Genomic DNA, 21118 nt, shown 5'->3' on the forward strand with positions numbered 1-21118 from the left:
TCCCATCTTTTTTTCCTTCAGGACAGAAACGAGGCTGTAAGTGACGCCTGGTTTCCTGCCAGTGCAGCTGATAGAGGAGATAAATTTGAACAGGATTTGGCAGCGAGTGCTGGTCTGCTGCCAGTCTGAGCTGAAAACACATACAACCAAGAGAGGATGTTGTCCAAATCATAACATGTTTTTAAGTTTCCTTAAACACAGAGATCAGCATCAGCCAAGAGTTTGTTCAACATTTCCCTGTTCTCAGCTTTGAATCTTTAATAAAAAAAGTCTATCTCTATCCAGAATGTTGTCAGACTTTTATAATAACAATCTGAGGTTGTTCCTACAGAGACAGAACTTTTTATTAAAGAGGAACTTTTAGTTTAACCAGAAACATCACTATATATCACTACCAGACTCCATTAACAAAAACAGGAATTTTACTGAGCAGAACATGGGAGTTGCTAATGTACTGCTGCCTCGCTCTGTTAGTTTGTTTGTGTTACTGTGTGACTTTCAGTGGTGAAAGAAGTAATCAGATACTTTACATGAGTAAAAGTACCTCACAATAGCACAAACACACTAACAGATGAAGTCAGAGGTATTCCAGTTCTGCTCAGTAAAATTCCTGTTTTTGTCAATGGAGTCTGGTAGTGATACATAGTGATTTTTCTGGTTTTAAAAAAAGGATCTTACTCTGTCTCTAATGTGTGTTGCTTTTACTTCAGTAAAGGATCTGAATACTTCATCTGTGTGTTGTGTTTTTGTGTTGCTCAGGTGTGGGACGGGACCAGGTGTAGTCGGACTCTGCTGAAGGTGATAGTCGAGCCGAACGTCACTGAGGGGCCGTCGTCCTTCTCCAAGGAGAAAGAGAAACTCATCGCCAACATCCTCGTCTACGACAACCACGTGGAGGTCGCCAGGCAGCTGAAGGTCAGAGGTCACAGACAAAAACGAAACCCTGAAAAAGAAATATATATGTGACTGTACCACAGCAGCGTTTATCTCCTTCCTCCGTCTTTATGTTAAACATTTATTTCACCCTCTGTTCTACAAAACAAACCAGTTTGTTTCTGTGCAGCTCGGAGCGCCTCAGGCTCACCTCAGATTACACTGCACACAATAATCACTGTGAATTTTTAAAAAGCATCTCCATCTCTCTCCTCCTCGTTTCTTTGGGAAGTGAAACTGCAGCTTTGATCCTCTTTACGTCTCAGATGTTCTTATCAGTGCTGCAGACTGAGACTCATTAACATACAGCTGTGGAGCTCTGACACTCATTAGACCTGTTTTGTTTTTCACTTTGTGGTTGAGTTTTTTACTTCATTTTTATATTTTATATTGTCGTCGTATAGAGCCTGCTGTGACCAGACAGAAAGAGCCTGTAGTCCATCATTTTTATCAGTAATAACATCATCTGGTTGGGTATGTTTTCAGGTCATCTCTCCCTTTCTTGTGAATGTGATATCCCGGTAACGCCTTGAGGTAACTTCTTCAAATTTGGTACAAATGTTCAGTTGGACTCAATGACTATCTCATTATATGTTGATGGTCAAAGGTCAAAGGTCAAGGTGTCTGTGACCCAGTGACTGTATATAAAGATCGGCAACTCTTTAAGTCTTCACTTCCTTCCTCCCAATATTTAGGATACGAGCTTTGCCAATTAATTACTTTAGTGTTTAGTTTGGGGGTGTGGTTTTTGACCTATACTGCAGCCAGCCACCAGGGGGCAACCAAGATGTTTTGGCTAGTCCTAAAACTCAAAGGTAAGTTAGCACATTTTCAGGTTTTATTCTCCGACATAAAATGGGTCAGTAAATCCCCCACTCCTGATGTTTGAAGCTTTTACGTGTCTTAAAAAAGGCGGTTGCTAACGAGTGTCTAAATGAGACTACAGAGGTTGTCGGGGACGTTAACATGAAAACCCATCTACTCACCAGTCCACCTTTACAGCCCTCGAGAACATAATGTCAGATTAATTCTCCGACTGAACAGGAGCTGTTTAGCTTATACTTGCTGAGTCATCTTGTAGTTGGGTCTGATTGAAGTCGCTCCCTCCCCAAATGAGCCCCTCCAGGATTTATTTGTGACTGTACTGAGGCCACTTCCTTTAAAGGGTCTCTATGTGGTTGCTTTGACCCACACCTGAGTACAACTACTGTGTTCAGATCTGTCTGAAGGTTTTAAAACGCCCTCAAAACAAGTCAGACAGATATTTCTGAACGCAATCTTGTTATTTCTGATAGAAGTGATGGGACAGCACAATAAAAATAAGACAATAACTGCCACCTGTGTGTGATTTTAGATTCACTCAGCTGCTGTTAGATTGAATGTAACTCCAGACAAACCCACCCTGAGTCCTTTTCAAATGATTTCTCTCTGTTTGCTGTGAAGTGTGTGTGTGAGGGAGGAAGCACATCCATCTTTATTCAGGTCTCTGAGACATAAATTACACTGTGTCGGTCACAAAGTCACATTGAATTTCAAGACTAACCACACACACAACACACAACACTGGTTTATAAAGCTTTTCTTTAGCTTTTGACCTCCTGTCTGACACATCAAACAGATGAATGTCAAACTTCATGTGACCTTTTCTGTGCTTCACCTGCTCAAGTGTGTGTTGATACCCACATACCCGATGAACCATGGTACCAACGGTTCACTGGTATATTTTAGGCCATTAACTACAAGTTAGAGATCACGTTCCTGTCATCCCATGAGGTTTTAAATTGATTTCTTTCCCTTCAAACCAGTTTCGTTCCCGTCCGTGTTCTCCTCATTCGTTGTCTATAATCATGTTGTGATTTTATTTAAGAACAGTGTATTATTTGAGCCTCTCACATTGTGGTAAACACAATAAAACAAAAACCTGTCTGTGTTTCTACATACAGAATGAATTGATGAATGTTTATAATCTACAGTAACTGGGAAATTATTCAGATGAGATTGGAGCTGCGGGTTCTGGTGAATTTACTACAGTTTATTACAGTTTTTCCTTTAACATTAACTGCAGAGTTAATCTGGCCTATAAGGAACAGCTTAAATCATTTTAAGTTTAAAGCATATTATGATTATTACAATAATACTGGCCAGGATAATTGTGACATTAAATTTTCATATCTTCCCACATCTCACTTATAAGTAACAAGGAACCTTTAAGCTCAACAGAAACAGTGATTTGATTTATATCATAATATCGTGTCGATATCGACTGATATGTCCATATCGCCCAGCCCTGTTGTGAACTGCATATGTTTTGGTTTTGGGACTGTTGAGAAGATAAAACAACTCACAGTCCCTCTCTCCTGCTCCACCAAGTTCAGTTTACTTTTGCTTTGACCAGACAAACACTTGACCGACATGTTTTCTGCACGATTACATGCAAACCCTCCGTCATTGTCAAATTACCTTATAGTGTCAATGTCCTCTCTCTAAGTACTTGTAAGAAGAGAGCAGATAGATTGAATTATGTCAATTCATTCAAATAACCATGTTTATAAATGGCCCTTCCGGTATAAAAGCTCTCTTTCTTCAAATAATGGAGTATTACGTCTAAAGATTCTTGCACTCGCAGCCATAAATGCCTTTTCTTTCTTTCTTTATGTTGCTGTCAGTGTCTCTGCACCCTGAGGTCTTTGTCCTTTTCTTCTCTTGTATATTCGTAATCAGTATGGAGCTGCAGCCCGTGGAGCCGCACCGACTGAATGGAGCTAGCTAGAAACTGAGAGCTCATTTGTCCTTTTCAGTGTTTCCCTGCAAGGACGTCCACCCTGTAATAATCAGAAATAACTCTGCTCTAACAGGAGAAATGACTGAATTACAGCTATGGAAACCACATTCCCTGACCTCCTGCTGCAGAGCTAATCCCACACAGCCTCGGCCGCTGTTTGACTTTACAGACAGGACTGAATATGTTCAAAGATAAATGAGTTTGCATTGACCTCTGAGTAGTTTCAGTGCCCTTCTGTTGTTTCTTTACTTGCTGTGTTACATCAATGTTGACTGCAGGGCTGCAACACTCTCTGTCAGACTTTTACTGAGATATTTCTCTTCTGCTTTTCTGCTTGTGGAGAAACTTTCATTGTAACCTTGATTTTTTTTAACACCGCTTAAAGTTTAAAACAGCCTCAGATCTTTGACGCCTCGAGGCCTTGGATGTTTTGCGAACTGAAGGCTTGGTGTATTTGGCTTCAGCTCAGTTCTCAGCCCTCAGCACTTGATGTTTGTCAGAACATCTTTTTCAGTGCAGAAGTACCAGATGCTCTCAGCTACATAACCTTGTGATCACAGCAGCAGGGTATGTTACAGTCAAGAGCTCAGCAATAGAAACAATGAATATATTTTAGGGCTGTAACTCAGGACATTTTCAGTATCTATTGTGCTGTTTTTCTTGAAATAATTGATTTATATGTCTCTAAAATGTAAGGATAAAGACCCTCACAGTGAGTCTGGCGTGCTTGGTCTATAACACTGTTTAGGTGGGTGGTATGTGTCAAAGTAACATCCAGATAAATGAAGGAGCCAAGGTTTCCCAGCAGAACATTTGATTGTAAAGAGATGATCCTTGTTATTCACCTGTCAGTGGTTTAATGTTGTGGTTGATCAGTTTATAGTTTGACCTTAAATTGTATCAGCTTTTCACCCTCAACACTTGGTTTTAGGATTAAGTCGAGTAGCACATTTAAAGACAACACAAGTTGACCCAAAGTGCTTTACAATTGTGTCAGGCATGGTTCAGGTTAAGGTTAGAGAAGGGGACTAGGAAGTTCTCATGAATCATCAAGACCAAAGAGAGAGAAAACTGGAGTAATTTGAGTTGTTCTTTTTATATATTTTTAGCCCAGTTAAATGTTATTAAAGTTGTTGAGAACAGACAGTGGGAGCTTCTTCTTCCTGTGGAGACTTCATCAGTGAATTTACACTTTTAATGGTGATAGAAAATGACTGTTATTCTTTGGTATTTGCTTCATTTACCAATCATTTGCTTAAGTGAAGTTTGCCTGAGAGAAGTTAATTTCTTCTCATTAATTGTCTTAATTATCGCCGTATGAAGAGATCGTCTGTCAGTTGTTGTTATGGAGTCAGTTAAATGTAGAGCCTGTGAGGTCGAGCAGGGTCTACAGTATTTTACAGTGTGAACAGCTCTCCACTTAGTCCTTGTGACGCACATCTGCACTCAACACCCCTGGAGGCGTAAAAGAGATCCTCACAATCAGACAGAGCTGGTTCATTACACAAACCACCTTTAACCACGTCTAAATGCTGTAAATACTTGTCCTTTGATACATTATTCAACTTAAAACAAAAGTTAATGAGTTTGAAATAAAGTGTTGAGATTAAATACGACTCCGTGAAATGTTATCAGCCTCGACCTTGACCTGAAGCCTCAGAGCTGGAGAAGAGGTTTCTGTATGGACCAGGTTTTTGAAGTGTCCCTGGTTAAGATCTGGTTTTGGAAGTACATCTTGGGTGGAGTATGGGGTGTTCAGGATCGGCTTTTGGAAGCATCGTGGTTTGGATTGGGGTTTTCTTGAGTGTCCTGGTGAGAACTAGGTTTTTGGACATGATCAGGTCCATGGACCAGGGTGTTAGACATATATTGACCCATCAGACATCTGATTGTCTGAATATTGGTGAGACTTGATTCTCTTAGCTCTGCTAAAGTGACAATAGACAACTTCCCCCTCTTGTGTTTCCATATGGTGTTGATGTTGGTGTTGCTGTCGTTAGTGTTAGCAACATGGCTACTGTCCAAAGAAAGAAACAACTGCATGAATCCCAGTTTGAACCAGAAACGCTGATCTCAGAGCTGTGATAACGGCAGAGTAAAACACCTGGTTGTATTAATCAGTAGCAGGTTTAGTTACTCATCAGGCAAAAGTCTCATCCAGTAAAAATAAAAACAACTTTCGGTTTGAATCCTCTGAAGTTCCGGAGCTTTCTCCGTAGTCAGACCGATCATAGGGACTACAAGGACAAATCCTGGTGGGCTGGTGGACCATGGCTTTTTCCATCTGCTGAACATTCGTCTGAGGTTTCTGTCACTCTCTCTTCACGCTTTTTGCCTCCTCCAACTATCAGTCACCATTTCTACCTGGGGAAAGCTATCGATAGATACCAGGGGAAAACAAAAACTCTCTCCTGTTTCAGACTTTGAGGAAGTCGTATATTTTACAGACTCCATATGTTTCCTGAGTCGGCTGTCTGTCACTGTGTTAGACATGTTGTATCCCACTGTGTTTGACCTGTGATGTTTATTTACAGCCGTGAACTCAGACTCAGGATGACAGAGAGATAAAAGCTGGAAAAGGGGAGATACAGACACAATGTGACTGAAGTGAGAGATTGATTTTTTTCTGTATGGGAGACTGTCAGGTGTGTGAAAACTCTCAGCTAAGGTGTAAAAATTAATTAAGATTGGGTTAAATTTAGACTCAGTTGCTGCTCCTTAATAAAGAACAGTTTGGTGAGAAATGTCTTTGCTTGTGTTGTGTAAACTCTGATTGTAATTAACAGTTGAGGAGTGAGTTTGCAGATCTTCTCCTGTGGATCCTCTGGGTCCTATGGGTGGTGGGGTTAGGCCTTCATTGATCTGGTTTGTTCTGGATCATCCCACTTGAGGCGTTGGGCTTACATCTGCTCAAAATCTGCTCAAAAAGTTGAACCTGCTCCATGGGATTTATCTTGATGAACAGCATCTTATTTATGTGACTTGAACGACATCATAATGCAAAAGTCTTATGTAAAAACCATGAGAGCATATTGTAGTATAATCTACATGCTCTTCATCTCCTTATACCAACAGATTTGAGTGTTTCAGCTGATGAAGGTAGTGTAGGAGTGACAGACTGACAGCTGAATGTGACATTTTGTTGCTTTGATTAAGTCTGCAGAAGGTTTCTTCCTTTCTTAAACAAGTACCATTGAAATAAATGTTTTATCGTCTGTGTGTGTTCGCTGGAGGAATCAAAGATGGAGGAGGCAACACACACACACCGACTGCAGCCCTCCTCCACCACCACCTCCTCCTCCTCGCTCTCTTGTTCTCTCCTTTTCTTTTCATCATAATGGGCTCCTTTCTCTCTTAATGGCCTTCTTCTCACAGAAACGCCTCAGTCGATTTCACACAATATCACCGATGATTCACCAGAGGAGCCTGGTAATTGGGGGGAAATATTCCTATTCAAACACTTCTTCAGTGGAAAGGCTCTCGATGTGTGAGTCTGAGGTGAACTGACTGACGTTTGTCAAAAAAAATCCAATCAAAGTGACACTTTACCCATGATACGTCATTCTGAGCTTTATTGAAGCCTTAAGTGTTTTGGATGGGTTTTTCTTCACTGTTAAAGAGTTTAGATTATCGTTTGTGTGACCGTGTGGACCCTCCTGTTGGACAAATGTGATCACATCGCTCTGATAACAAAGAGAAGAACTTTCATGTATAAGCTCTGCTCATTCCATTTTCTCCCTCTGTGAGTTGGCAGGACTTAGCCTTGGAGAGAAGGTGAGGAGCTTAGAGTGCTTGAAACAAGACAGTTGAAGGGGTTCGGGCATCTGATCAGGATCCTCCTGGCCGCCTTCCTTTGGGGGTTTTCTGGGCACTTCCAACCGGAAGGAGAACCCGGGGTAGACCCAGAACTCACTGGAGGGATTATATATCCCATCTGGCCTGGGAACATCTCAGGATCCCCCAGGAGGAGCTAGGAAAGTGTTGCTAGGGAGACATTTGTATCCTCAAGTGTCTGGTTCCCTTTGACTCTTTATATAACTTAATGAGTTTATATAAAGATGGTGGAGATCTGTCGTAGTCTGAGGCCTGATTCTCAATGTTTCTGTCTGTCATACAGCCTCAAGACAGATGAAAGTATCTTAATCATTCTTCAGGTGGTGAGGCTTGGCCTGTCCTGCAGCGAGTCACCGGGAGGCGATTGAAAAGTTTTGGCTTCTTTCATTGGAGCTGTCATTAAACAGCCTTTGGTCGATACCTTTCAGCAGAGTCTCCTTCAGCTCCAGCTCAGAAACATTAAATGATCCCTGACGGTCTTTCTGGTCCAGAGATCTGAGTCCTGTGGCTCAAACTAAACTCTGATGCACTCATAGTTTTTCTGGGTTTTTTTTCCTCTCGCCTGTTTGCAGCCTCAGAGTTTCTCATCATCATTATTCGCCCCCACACTCTCCCTGTCTCTTTTCATCCATTTGTCCATCTCTCATTTTCAGTTTCTCCTGACTCTACCACTCTTCATTTATCCATTTATCCCCCCTCTCTCCCTCCTGCAGTCTTTCTCTCTCTGTCTCAGCAGAATCTGCAGCACAGATGTTTACCTGGTTGCCTCTGCACTCACCTCATTTTCTCTTCCTGCTGAACCTGCACCTGCCTTTAGTCTGAAACCTAGTGGGTTAAAAATATTATCACTGTATTTTTTAAAATATAAATCGATGGGTCAACATCTTGGGCTTTTGTTATTCACTTCACCTGTCAGTGGTTTTAATGTTGTGCCTGATTGGTGAAATATTAATGGTTCTGTATGTTGAAACCTGAAATACCTTGTTATTACTGACACCTGTGGCTCATTAAGTGAACTGCAGTCTGTGTCCTGTTGCTTGCACTCCATTACACAGTCTGTGGTTAGAGGGTGGGTGCAAGCATCGAACCGACTCAGTCCAGCCATGACGATAATTTTATCGAGCAAACAAACAAAGGTTAGCCAGGTAGCTGTAACTTAGTTACACTGCAGGGATGAAGCCGATGAAGTAATTATTAGCCAGATCAGCCCCGGGAGTTTGGATGAATTAGCAGATGTTATCCACTCAACACAGTAGTTTACTACCGATCTGTCCACATTAGCAGGTAAGCTAACGTTAGAAAGCATTAGCCAGCTAAAGCCACAGTATCACAATAAATTTCTGAGGCTTTGCAGTAACGTTAGCTCAGCTGTCCAATAGGAAGAGAGCCAGCTCAGGGTCGGTTCTGATCCCCAAAGCCGAACGAAGGTCTCTCCATGAATCAAATGCCCTAGTGTTCCCCCAACATCAGTCCAATTCACATTTGGCCAAACAAGCTTCCAGTTTTCAGGTTTTTGTTTTTGCACGGAGTTTGTGTTGGATTTCATGTGCTGGGGGGACGGTCATTTCGTAACGGTGGCAGACTCCATTCTGAAGCTAACATTAGCAACAAAAAAGCAATTATTAGATGTACATTGCTTGAAATTCTTCCCTGCTGTACCTTAAAAGGTGTTGAAGCTCAGGCAAAAGTAAAGTTGCACTGTGCATTTCAACCATTATATAAATCTTTTGTTTTCTTTAATCTGTCCATCCTGAAACGTTGTGTAAGTCTGAGCCATTGATTGTTATGTTCACTTTGTCCTCATGAGCTGTGTTCAGCTCCGACAGCTTCTGCTCATTATCTCGTTTTTAGCACTCATGGTCGACCAAGTGCACATTTCCATGTCATTGAATATTTTTGGGGAGGGGGGGGTCACGCTCTGATGCGGCACGCTCTTTACTCCCACACTGTTTCCTGTTTAGTGAACACAGCTATGAGGAAAATGAGACTTCATATTGGCCCTGCAGGCTCAAATCTCCCCCGAAAAACCATGGACCGCAATGGAAACACTGCTTCTCCCGACGCTCGAGAAGGCAGCAGAGCATCACTCAAACAACCGAGGGTTCAGATCCACATTCGCACCGACGCTTCATTACACAGCTTTCGTCTGTCTTCATCTCATGTACAGATAATTTATTTAGATGATACAGCTTTGAACAGATTTTTCTCCGTGTGAGTGTGAGTGGGTGTAATGTCTAATCTGAGGAGCAGAGTTTAAAAAAAGATTTTATTTTCCAACATTTTCTTGTGTCAGATAGGCCGGCAGTCTGTTCGTTTGGCTGTTTTTCAACCTTGTGAACAGGAAAACGAATGTAATGTTCATGTAGAATAAAATGGTCCAAGTCTGTTCAACACTTTTGAATACCAAATCCTGCTGCTGAAGGTTTTCGGACTCTGTGAGGGCCTGGATTTCCCTGGTGGCCGTCTGACTCCGGCGGCCTCAAGGACCACCTCAACCTTCTTCCATTATTCATGAAGAGAGATAAGGAGCCAGAAAACTACAGAACATGGACTCTCTATGAACACTCCTCCAGAGACTATAGTCAGTAAACTAATAGTTTAATCTGAGTATTGATGAACAGACGTCATAGTAAGTCATTCTACTCAGATTGTCATTGGAGGTTTTCACACCTGAAAGTTTGGACCAAGGTTCGTGTTCTTGTTTGATCCAGTTAATTTTGGTTTCGCGTGGTGTGCTTTATCTCCTCCTCTCCCCATGTACTGCTGCAGCTCATTTTTACTTCTCTTCTCGTTATTTTTCTTCTTCTGTTGTTTATTGGATGACCGGCCTCAACTCCAAAGCCTGAAACCATCCAAAAAAGAGCTGTAAACGAGCCGAATCATGGTTCAGTTTGACTGAGACCATCTCTTTTTTTGCCTGACCAAATTTTGGTCCTTTGGTCTGAACTGTGGTCCAAGGCACCTTTCACACCTGCTGTTTTGGTTTTAACCAAACAAGTTGAAAACGCCCTCAAGCTGTTTTCATACCTGAAAGTCTGAACTGAGGTTCAGGATTTGTTACATTTGAGCCAGTTAGTTATGGTTTCATGTTGCAGTTCTGTGAGCTCACTAAAGAACTTGACATGACCTATCTACATCCTGTTGTCATCACCTACCTGTGATGAGTCTGCTTATACTTGACATTAATTGGTTTGTAGACAAACGAGTGTCTGACCTCGGCGTGTTTTCAATTAAACTCATAGACTCTGGAGGTAATGAAAACTGACTGATTATTCAATAATGAAAATAGTCTCTATTTCCTGTCCTTGGTTGTTTTACTTAATGTCTCGGAGTGCAGTTGAGGTACTTAATCTGAAATTAAGTGTATTTCAGTCTGTCATATCCCCTTCCTCACCATTCAGCTGATTTTCCAGCACAAAAAGCCTTGCTGTCGAGTCAAGCTGAATCTGTCTGGCTTTTAAAGCCCATTTCCTGCTGCTCCATGAAGATGCCCATGTGAAATGAATGTTTCTTCTTCTCAGCGAGGGCACAAGTTTTTTTGGCTGCTTTATTGAGCCTCGTCTCAACAAGAAGCCGTGGAGGCCCAGAGCAATCTTTTGAATTTTAAGGAATCTCTTTTTTACTGAGCAGCTGAGCAGCACTAACACCAAGAGACAGCGGTAGCGGCGTCCTTGCTGTCAGGCGGTGGGTGGACGGTGGAGTGTTTAGTTTTCATACAGATCAAGTGCTTACAAAAGTCGCCACAGGCTGCTCCAGTCTGCTCCCTCAGCCTCTTTAAAAAGAAAATGGTTTGTTTGCAGGGGAAGCTGCAGGGAGCCATTTTCATACAGGCTGATCTCTCTGACGTGTAGACCGGCTTGTCCTACGGCCCCTGAATGCCCCCCTGTGCACATGCAGATAGTGATAATGTGCCCATTATACTAAGTGTGGTCTCAGCTGAACGATCTGATTGGTCGAAAAAGTCAAGAAACCGGTCACAAAGCTCGAACAATGCCGCTGATTCTCCTGCTGTTGGTTGCTATGCCAACTGTTGTGGTAATGATGGAGCCATAAGGTGATTTTCTCTTTTCTTCTGAGCTTTTATTTCCTTTATTCTCAGGTAATCTTGGTCTAATGAAGCCTTTAAATTTCTGTAACCTCGCACAGGAAGCAGATAAAATGACACTGTGGTTTCTGTTTTTTAATGAAAGTTTTGATTAAACATGTATATCTGTAACATTAATGTAAAACAAGGCAAATTAAGGCCTGTAACAGCCCTGTGGGTCCAGTCAGCTGCAGTTAAAAAATGCTAATATGAGACCTGTGCTTAGTTAATGATGCCAAATAAATAATCTTTGTGATAAAAACCTTACTTTAAGTCTAGTCAGTTTAGTTATAGAGCATATTAAAAAACAAATGTCCGCCAATGTGCTCTACAGAGAGAGTAAATATGAGGATATAAATAAATTAATAAAAGCATAGAATATATGGATGAAATAACACAACAGCATTGCACAGAGAACAAATAAAATACAAAGAAATAAAAGCCAGAGTATGGCCAGTCATAGACTGGAGGACCAGTTTTAAAGATATTAATGAAGGGGGAAGATCTAATTGTTGGTACCATTGTTGGCACCAAACTGGGAAAACCATTTCTTTATGGACCTGGCTCTCATCGTTGACTCTGGGAGTCCAATATTGTCTCTACATGGAGATCTAAGACCCCAACTCCTCGCATCAGAAGTAATCTAAACCGATAAGAAGAAAAGAAAGAAAAAAGGCTCTGATGGTTAGATTTAATGTGACTACAGACAGTGAGCTGGACCGGGCCGGATCAGAGCCGACGCCACATGGCAGTGCCACCTTTTATTCGCCCCTCTGCCGTCTGTCCTCTGATGTTTTCTCCCAGTCGTTCAGCATTAGTCACCCTCTCCGTTCCCTCTACACCTGCCTCCAAACACAAACTGTGGTAAATTCAGCTAAACTCTCATGTAGCTCTGAGAAAACACAGTGAGGCTCACGAGTACTTAGCAGTTGTTTTCCTCTGTCTCATTCTGCTAAACATTCAGGTCTCCGGAGACGAAATAAAACCCAGGCAGAGTCTGGGATTCAGCAAACAAAAATACTGCCTGTTTGGTCTCATTGTTTGCTTCCTGCCTCGGTGGGATTTATACGATCTTAATAATGATTCATATTCAAATAGCATGTTTTCCTAAGTACTTAGAAAGTGCTGCAGAATATGAAGAGAACTAAAATGAAAACATACACCTAAATAAAAAGAGGAAAGTGCTTCCTCTGGCCTTGTTGCACTAAATTTAACTCCAATTTTTATTTCATTGAAGATGAAGAGATCACAAGGGTCAGAATATTTAAAATCTGTTAAATGATGATTCATATCTGGTAGAGGAATGGTCACCTAAGATGAACATCTGATCAAATTCTAAGGCTGAATATACCAGAAGGCTTCATTTCATGTCGGGATGGAATTTTATTTTTCTCCATTTTCTCTTCTTAAAGCCATATGTTTTGGGAGTTAGTATGATTGGTCACTTTTAGTTTAAAATTTTTCAACTCAACAAGAATTTGCTCATAATGAGTAAACTCTAAAGAAACCGGTGCGCTCATTAATTTATCTGTGAAGTTATTTAAAAAAAAAAAAACAGTAACATTTTACTTTGCAAACATGTTTTATTTACCTTAACATTAAAAATTAACTTTTGTGCTAACTCATCAAAAAATAAGGAATAAATAAAGCAAAAACCTGTGACGACTACGATCACAGTTTTCTTTGATAGGACCTTCTATGTAGAGGTGCAAATTAGATTCTTATATCCACGTTTCTTTTCGCTTTTTTTATTGGACAATGGGCTTAAAAGATATTATAATAATAATCATATAATATAATAATATTATAATTAAAGTATTACAAATCAGTTACACCTGTTGTCATGTCGGTGGTCTTTTTTTTCAAATTGGATTGAATTAAGATTTGAGCCAAACTGTACAGAGAAACGTTATCATTCATTTGGAGCTGAAGAGTTTTCAGTCAAATCTAGACACGTCCATGCTTTGTCAGCGATCTGTCATCTTTCTCTCCTGAAGTCCTGTCATCGTTTCAGTTTTTTACTTAATCTTGGTTCCTGTGCTCACAGAGGAAGTAAACCATAGTAAATTTCTTTTTTTTCTTCAGTTTTTGAAGGACAGATCTTCTCTGTTAGTTTCAAACTAAAGTTCAGTTATGTGGAAATAATTCTACATAAAAGGATAATTCCTGATCACCAAACACTTCCATTGGAGAGGTGGTGGCTCTCCAGTCCTCCCAGTTTATCTCTCTCCTCTCTCTCTTCTGTGGACCTTCAGAGGAAGAGAGGCCTCTGGAGATCAGCTGTTAATCCACCCTGACAGTGACTCAAACTTCACTCAGTAAATGGAGAAAATGGATTTAAAAGGAGCCTGTACGGCTTATAGAAGATTCACTCTCTGAGACATTCTTCTGCGCTGCAACTATAATGCAATTAAAGGTCATACATACATGAATATCTGGACCTCGTGTTGTCTAAACCCTGCTGAGTAAAAACAATATAAAGGCCTCAGTGCCTTCTGAACAGAGTGAATCCTTCTGGCTCTCGATCAGTGAAGCGTTTGTTGATGATGAGAGCGAGGACAGATTTCTGTCGGCTGCAGGCTCATCGTGACGGAGAGCCGATGGAGAGAAAAAAACTAAACAAAACAAAATGACAAACCCTCCAAACAGAGTCCTCTGAGCAGCCTCTGAATCATTGTCACCGCTCGGACTGGAAGTTTGGTGCAACATCGCCATCTGCTGATCAATAGAACCTGAGGAAGTCTATACTGACTGACCAGAAAAATAGGAACAGTGTGACAGAGCTTTGGGATAAATCCTTCAGCTGGATTAGAATAATAATTATCATTATTATTAAAGTAATTGTTTGATTCTTTACATATTTAGGTACAAAGCATTGGAAATTAAGTTGTTTTTTTCACTCTGCATCTTGGGATCTTTTGTCTTCACACAAAGTGATCTTGTGCTGTACTGCTGTCCCTTTGTTCTTTGTTCTTGACTGGAAAATGTCAGCTTTGAAATGAAGTTTGTGAACAACCACGACTGGCACCCAGCACAATCACAAACTCCACAACAGTACAAAAACACACAAAAAGTTTTATCTAGTGAAGCTCGTCTGGCCAAATGGGAATGTGACCGACTTCGGGGGGAAACCTAGGGTGAACATCAGCTAGCACTTGAGAGTCAAATAGAGTCTCAGGTATAGTTTAACTTAAAAAGAACCACAGACCAGTTTCATCTGTTGTGTCTGATTGTTTTTTGGTGGGCAGTTGAGGCTCAGGAGGTGGAGCAGGTGCTCCATTTATCGCAGGGTTACAGGTTCAACTTGCCATTAATGTTGGACATGTCGAGACACTGAGCCTCAAATTGTTACTGATGTCTGCTGGTACCTCACATGGCAGCTGAGTGCATGAATGAGAGACAAACGAGGGATAAAAAGTTCCATGTAAGAGCTTTGGTTTTTATTATTCTTGTTTTCTAAGACCTGAACTCCAGGATCTTTCTTTCTCTTGCTGCTTGTCTGATTACAAATGTCTGAATTTCTGTTTTCATGTTTTTAATTGTCCTGTTTGTCCCTTCAGCCTGGAGACTTCCTGAGGATCTACAACCTGCGAGCAATTACAGGATCCAGTAAGGTCCCTGGCCTCACCAGCAGCCAGTCGGAGGAGGTGGACCACCTGGCTTTTCACCTGCATGGAGGGACGGCGTATGGGAGGGGTATTCGAGTTCTTCCAGAAAACAGTCCTGATGTTCAGGAACTGAAGAGGTACAGCAGGAGATGAGGGATAAAAATACTGAGGCTGAAAATAAAAAACTGCTTCATACCACACACTGAGCTCTGGTTCTGACCCAGCCACTTTAGATTAAGTTTTGTTCTGTCCCTCCTAAAAATGCATTTTTGAAGATGCAAGATTTTAAACAACACAAGATTTCACACTGTGCAGTATAAAACAATGCTATGTTTAATCCAGGTTTAAGATCAACCCTAATTAGCACATTAATCTCTCACTCTTTATTTGCTGTATTTGTGTTTATATTTGTAATTTTCTTCTTGTTTATGTGTCTGCAGAACCCTCGAGGCCTTCCCAGAAGATGACAATGACGAATTCGCTGAGCTGAATGACTCAGAGTTGTTGGACGTCTGGAGCACTCCACCAGAGTCTCTGGGTATGAAACAATTCCGCAGATTAAACTCTCAGGTGTCCTGACCAATCAGCAGCTGCAGTTCCTCTCGTGACCACTAGATGCTGCTCCTGCACCGACTCTAAAATTGATTACCAACATTTATTTCCTTATCAGGATGACTCAAATCAAATTTTTATTTGTTAAATACTTTGGTTTATTTTGCTAAACTCCTAACTCTAACTCTACCAACTCTTCAATCAGCTCCAGCTCTACTTTGTTACCATTTAGCAAACAGGCGACTAAATAAACCCACTAAACATTTTAGCATACTGATGTTAGCATTTAGCTTGTTGTGCTTAGATACAGCCTCAGTGGATGCCTCTTTCCCAGAGTGTTCATCCTGTAGGCGGTTTGCCAAACCAACCAGTTAGATCCAGTTGTCTGATGACTAAAATCTTTCATCTGGTTTAAGAACGTTAGAAAACGTCATGGTGACTTGAAACAGTGAGAAACTGAAAGCGTATTAATTTCCGGCCGACAGCTGGTGCTAAAGGAAAACCCTGTATCATACTGTCGTCAAATGACTGTAAAGGAAAATTAAAATATTTTTAATGTGGGATAAAAGACAAAGAGGAAAGAACAATGAGAGTCTTTGATGAAATGAAAGACGTGTTTATCAGCAGCAGAAATATGAACATCCAGACCGGCCTCTTCACTGACGACAGAACGGACGGAGTGAAGCTGCAGGGAGCTGCTTCCATTAGCAAGGCCTCCCTAAAAGCCTTTGCTTCACTAGGGATAAAAATAAAAAGTCCAAACTTTGACTGTGACCTGGAGGTTTCCACACAGACGCACAAACAGCTGCAGCTTTAAAACACTCCCACAGACCTGCAGGCCTGATGTCTGTTGTGTAAGTCTGAGTGGACGATGCATGTTTGCTCATTCTAATAAAAAGCTTTTTCAGATCAGATGTTTTTCAGCAGCAGCTCAGTTTGTTTAACGGCCACTGCTGCTTATTGCTCATTGATTTGTCTGGTCTCAGTATCTGATTCAGTCCTTTATATTTTCTCTGTTTGTGTTTTTAGACGGTGAAACAGTCGAGTGCAGCACAGGTACGAAACACAACACTGCAGCAGCTCCACAGGTCAAACTCAGCAAACAGAAGATCAGTGGTTTGTTTAAATGTTGTGGATTAAGTTTCTTTTTAAAGTCACCATCAGCTCTGCAGACTCATCAACAGCCTGAGGAGATCAGTGTACTTAAACTGCACCTCTGTCATTTTCTTTGTGCGGTTCACACAGGTAAAACCTCATGATAACAGATCTTATATGAACAATTCCCTGATACATAACACTTCTATCAAGTGTGACTGTAAACACCAGAAAGACAAAGAAATTAGATAAAGAAATATAAAAAAGGGAACAATTAGAAATCAATCAAATTTTATTTGTATAGCACCTTTCAAACAGATAAATAAAATTCAGTAAAAGTGGAGAAACATAAATAAGATAATAAAATTAATCAAAAGCTAGGCTGAACAGTTCAGTTTTAAGTTTGTGTTTAAAGATTTCAACACTTTCAGCTCCTCCGACTGATCACGTGGCTCAGAGCATAAAAAGTTACCTCACCAAAGGTTTTTGTCAACAACCAACAGAACCATCATAATCTCTGTATTTAATGGTCTGATGATATAAATAAACTACAACATTATGAGGAAAATAAAAATCCTTTAAAGACCTGAGAATTGATCTGAAAAACATTCAGAAAACCAACAACTGCAGTTCCTCAGATGGCCACTAGAGGCCACCTGACTTTACAGCAGTTTACAGCCTGGTACAAAAAAGGATTCGGTCTCTATAGCTAATCTCTCCAGATACGACAACTGTACAGGGGTGAGTTTTTTATAACTCACTGGTTTAAATTGAATTATTGCTTTTGCATAATTGGGGGCGTGGCCACTTGGAGTGACAGCTCACAGTTGGCTAGCTGCTAGCTGTATGCTAGGTGTCACCACAGCTAATTCGAGTCATTGAACGTGACCTCTTAGCCTTTATGGTACAAAAAATACGTATTTAAACATAAATGTACACAAATCCTGATCACAGTGTGTCGGCAAGAAAATGTTTTATAACATCTGAAATTATATTTTAATGATTCTCATGTCGTCCATGTCCTGGTTTGTCGGAAGGTTGCTGTGATGTCAGATTGAGTTTCCATTTGTTCTCCTCTACAGAGCATTAAAAACTTTTTTTTTTCTTGGTTAGAGAGAAGCTGCGGTCACAACCTGCAGCCGGTGACGCTGTCCGAGGTGAAGCAGTCCGATCCGGGTCGAGTTCACCACGTTAGAGTCCAGCTCAGATCCTACGAGCCCCGCAGACTCTACCAGGCTCTGAAACTCTACTGCAGCAAGTGTACAACGATGTAGGCTCATACACAGCCTGGTATTTTTGAACCTGGGCCTTTTTTTCCATGTTTCTCATGTTTTTGGTCGTAAATTTTTTGGAAACAACCAGAAATATCACCGTGTATCAGCACCAGACTCCACTGACAAAGACAGGAATTTTACTGGGAGCTGCTGGAATACCACTGCCTCCATCTGTTAGTGTGTTTGTGTTACTGTGTGGTACTTTTACTTCAATAAAGTATCTGATTACTTCTTCCACCACTGAAAGTCACACAATACCATAAACTAACAGATGGAGGCAGTGGTATTCCAGCAGCTCCCAGTAAAATTCCTCTTTTTGTGAATGGACTCTGGTGTTTGAATTTGTTTGTAATTTCAGAAATTTTAAGTGATGATTGATCTAATTTCCCTCTGGTCTCAGGCTCGAGGTCCCAGATGATGACCTGGTGTCTGGTCTGTTCTCGGAGGCGTCCAGAGACTATGAACCCTACAGTCCTCCACCGTGGTCAGTGTCCGGACGGGTGGACGTCCCTGGAGACTCGAACCGAGCTCTGAACGTGCACCTGTCCACCCAGCTCCTGTCCGAGGGCCGAACCAAGGAGCTCATCTTCCTCATGGGTAAAAATCAGATCAGATTTATCTGGTCTGTTTGTATCAGCAGCAGATTTTATCCCAGGTTCTGATCCTCTTCAGGTTCGACTCTGGAGGAGACGCGACGACTGACGGCCGGCTACCAGAACGTCGTCCCCGTGAGGTCGTCAGGAGGTCACCTGACTCTGCTCGACCTATCAGCTCCTTTCCTGTTCAGAGGCAGGAAGAGATTCTACGGGTCAGTAGAAAAAGTTTTATTTGGCTTCTACTGGAAAACAGATGATGAAGGAGCTGTGGCAGCCATCTTTGTTTATGTTTCAGTTTAACACGTCTGATCACAGTGACTGACTGTCTCCTCCCCCTCCTCATTTCTCCTTCCTCTTCTTCCTCTTCTCTACCTCTTCTCCTCCTCCTCCTCCTCCTCTGATACTCTGTGGAACCTCGTCAAAATAAACCTGGTTATATTTCAAAATAAAAGCACAGTGGTGAAGCAGTGTTAGAAATGACACCTCTGACTTCCTGTCTGTGTTTCAGGTGTAAACGTTGCTCTGATGTCGCGCTCAGGGAGCCGTGTGCTGAGGGAGTCGAGGCGATCGATGAGAAGATGGTTGCAGAAGGTGAGAGTTTATACATCTCGTTCTCGTTCGTACGTCGTTACTGCGACTTTAAGAGAAGAAAACATTGAGTTCAGACGATGCTTTTCATAAATCAATGGACAGGAAGTTAATTAGCAAAGCTTTTACTGTCAGATCCTGTTTCACTGCTGATATCTGCAGGATCCTTGACCCCAGACTCTCAGTTTTATGTCTGTCCTTTTCCCTTTCCGCTGACTCAGCAGGTTGTAAAAGTTCCCTAGCCTTGTAGGCTGCAGCTTCTCCTCTGAGATAAATCACACAGCATTAACGTCTCTGGTCTTTTCATCTGCAGCTCTCGGCGTTCGGCCGCTGAGGTTCGTCCTGCTGATGAAGCTCGAGCTGCAGGACGCCACCGACACGCTGGACGTCTTCCTGTGGAGAGACGCCGTGAGTTTTTAACGTCCCGCTCGCTCCAGATTAAATCAGAGAGGGAGAGAGTTTGCAGAGAAAAAAATACTCTGTCTGAGATTTTAATAAAACGAGTTGTATAAGGGTTTTTGTGTAACCAGAAACATCTCTATATATCAGCACCAGACTCCACTGACAAAAAGAGGAATTTTACTGGGAGCTGCTGGAATACCACTGCCTCCATCTGTTAGTTTGTGGTATTGTGTGACTTTCAGTGGTGGAAGAAGTAATCAGATACTTTACTGAAGTAAAAGTACCGCACAGTAACACAGACACACTAACAGATGGAGGCAGTGGTATTCCAGTTCTGCTCGGTAAAATTCCTGTTTTAGTGAATGGAGTCTGGTACTGTTACAGATTCACTTTGTTGTTGTTAAACTCGTTTTGTGTCTTTAATCAGGAGTTATTCTTCGGTGTGTCGGCAGAGGACGCAGCAGCCAATCAGGAGGCTCAGAGAAGCATCCATCAAACCATGGACACACTCTGTCCACCAGAGGGCAGCACAGGTACGTCTGTCAAACTCACACACCTGGATTAAAGAGTTCAGTCTAAATACTCCACAGGAAGCTCAGGTAATGTGTTTGTGTGTTTGTGTGTTGTCAGGTGTGCGTCCGTGGCTCAACCTCTGTCTGACGGCGTATCGAGCAGCAGGTGACGAGGACCAGAGCCAGACCTGCTACCAGATCTGTCACACCAAACCCTCCTCCTCCTCTGCTCGGTCTGAACCGGACCCGGCCTGAACCACCTGCAGGTTTAAAGGTCTCTGGTAAAAATCAGAGTCCTGCAGGAAAAAAAACAGTTTCTACCCGTTTGTGTTTCACCTCCTGCTGTGGATTTTATTTTTATTTATTGTATAAAGTGAATAAATGTTCATAAACTGTAGCTGTGAAAATATTTTTAAACTTCATCCTCTTTTAATGACTCCTTGATAATAAAAGCCTAAATAATGACTTTTAATGAGGTTGTTGATGTTGATGGGTCGATGTTCCTTCTCCTTATTATTATTATTTACAGTAGTAAAATCCTCAGACCTTTTCTTTCTTCTTCTTTATGTTTTGCTGATTGGATTTTATTTTGACCTGTTTTCTCTCAGTTTTCAATCTGATCATTTTCAGGATTAAAATATAAAACCAGGAACCTGTAACAAATGTTTTTGTATCAGAAAACACTCAGTGGTTTGTTCTGCTCTGGGTGGATGGACTGATAAACAGTAATGTTGTTGTTTATTTTCAGTACAAACTGACTGAGAACTGACTGATGCTGCAGCTCCATCTGCTGGTCGACTGACAGCACGACAGCCTTTATTAAAGACCTGGATTCATTTGAATGATACAGCAGAGAGG

The 21118-nt window shown here is 41.5% G+C and overlaps 1 protein-coding gene across 1 annotated transcript in view; it reads left to right on the top strand.

The window, feature by feature from the left end:
* The window catches only part of pot1 (protection of telomeres 1 homolog), a 42260-nt gene extending 21528 nt beyond the window's left edge, over positions 1 to 20732 (top strand). The window contains 11 exon segments of the mRNA XM_018705190.2: positions 760 to 915; positions 15194 to 15378; positions 15682 to 15779; positions 16823 to 16849; positions 18002 to 18158; positions 18563 to 18759; positions 18835 to 18970; positions 19267 to 19349; positions 19660 to 19754; positions 20176 to 20281; positions 20379 to 20732. Coding sequence (XP_018560706.2) covers positions 760 to 915; positions 15194 to 15378; positions 15682 to 15779; positions 16823 to 16849; positions 18002 to 18158; positions 18563 to 18759; positions 18835 to 18970; positions 19267 to 19349; positions 19660 to 19754; positions 20176 to 20281; positions 20379 to 20515 — 1377 coding nt within the window. The 3' untranslated portion in view covers positions 20516 to 20732.
* Positions 20733 to 21118: the final 386 nt, after the last annotated feature.

Source organism: Lates calcarifer, linkage group LG10 (genome assembly GCF_001640805.2).
Source record: "Lates calcarifer isolate ASB-BC8 linkage group LG10, TLL_Latcal_v3, whole genome shotgun sequence".
Classification (NCBI taxonomy): domain Eukaryota; kingdom Metazoa; phylum Chordata; class Actinopteri; family Centropomidae; genus Lates; species Lates calcarifer.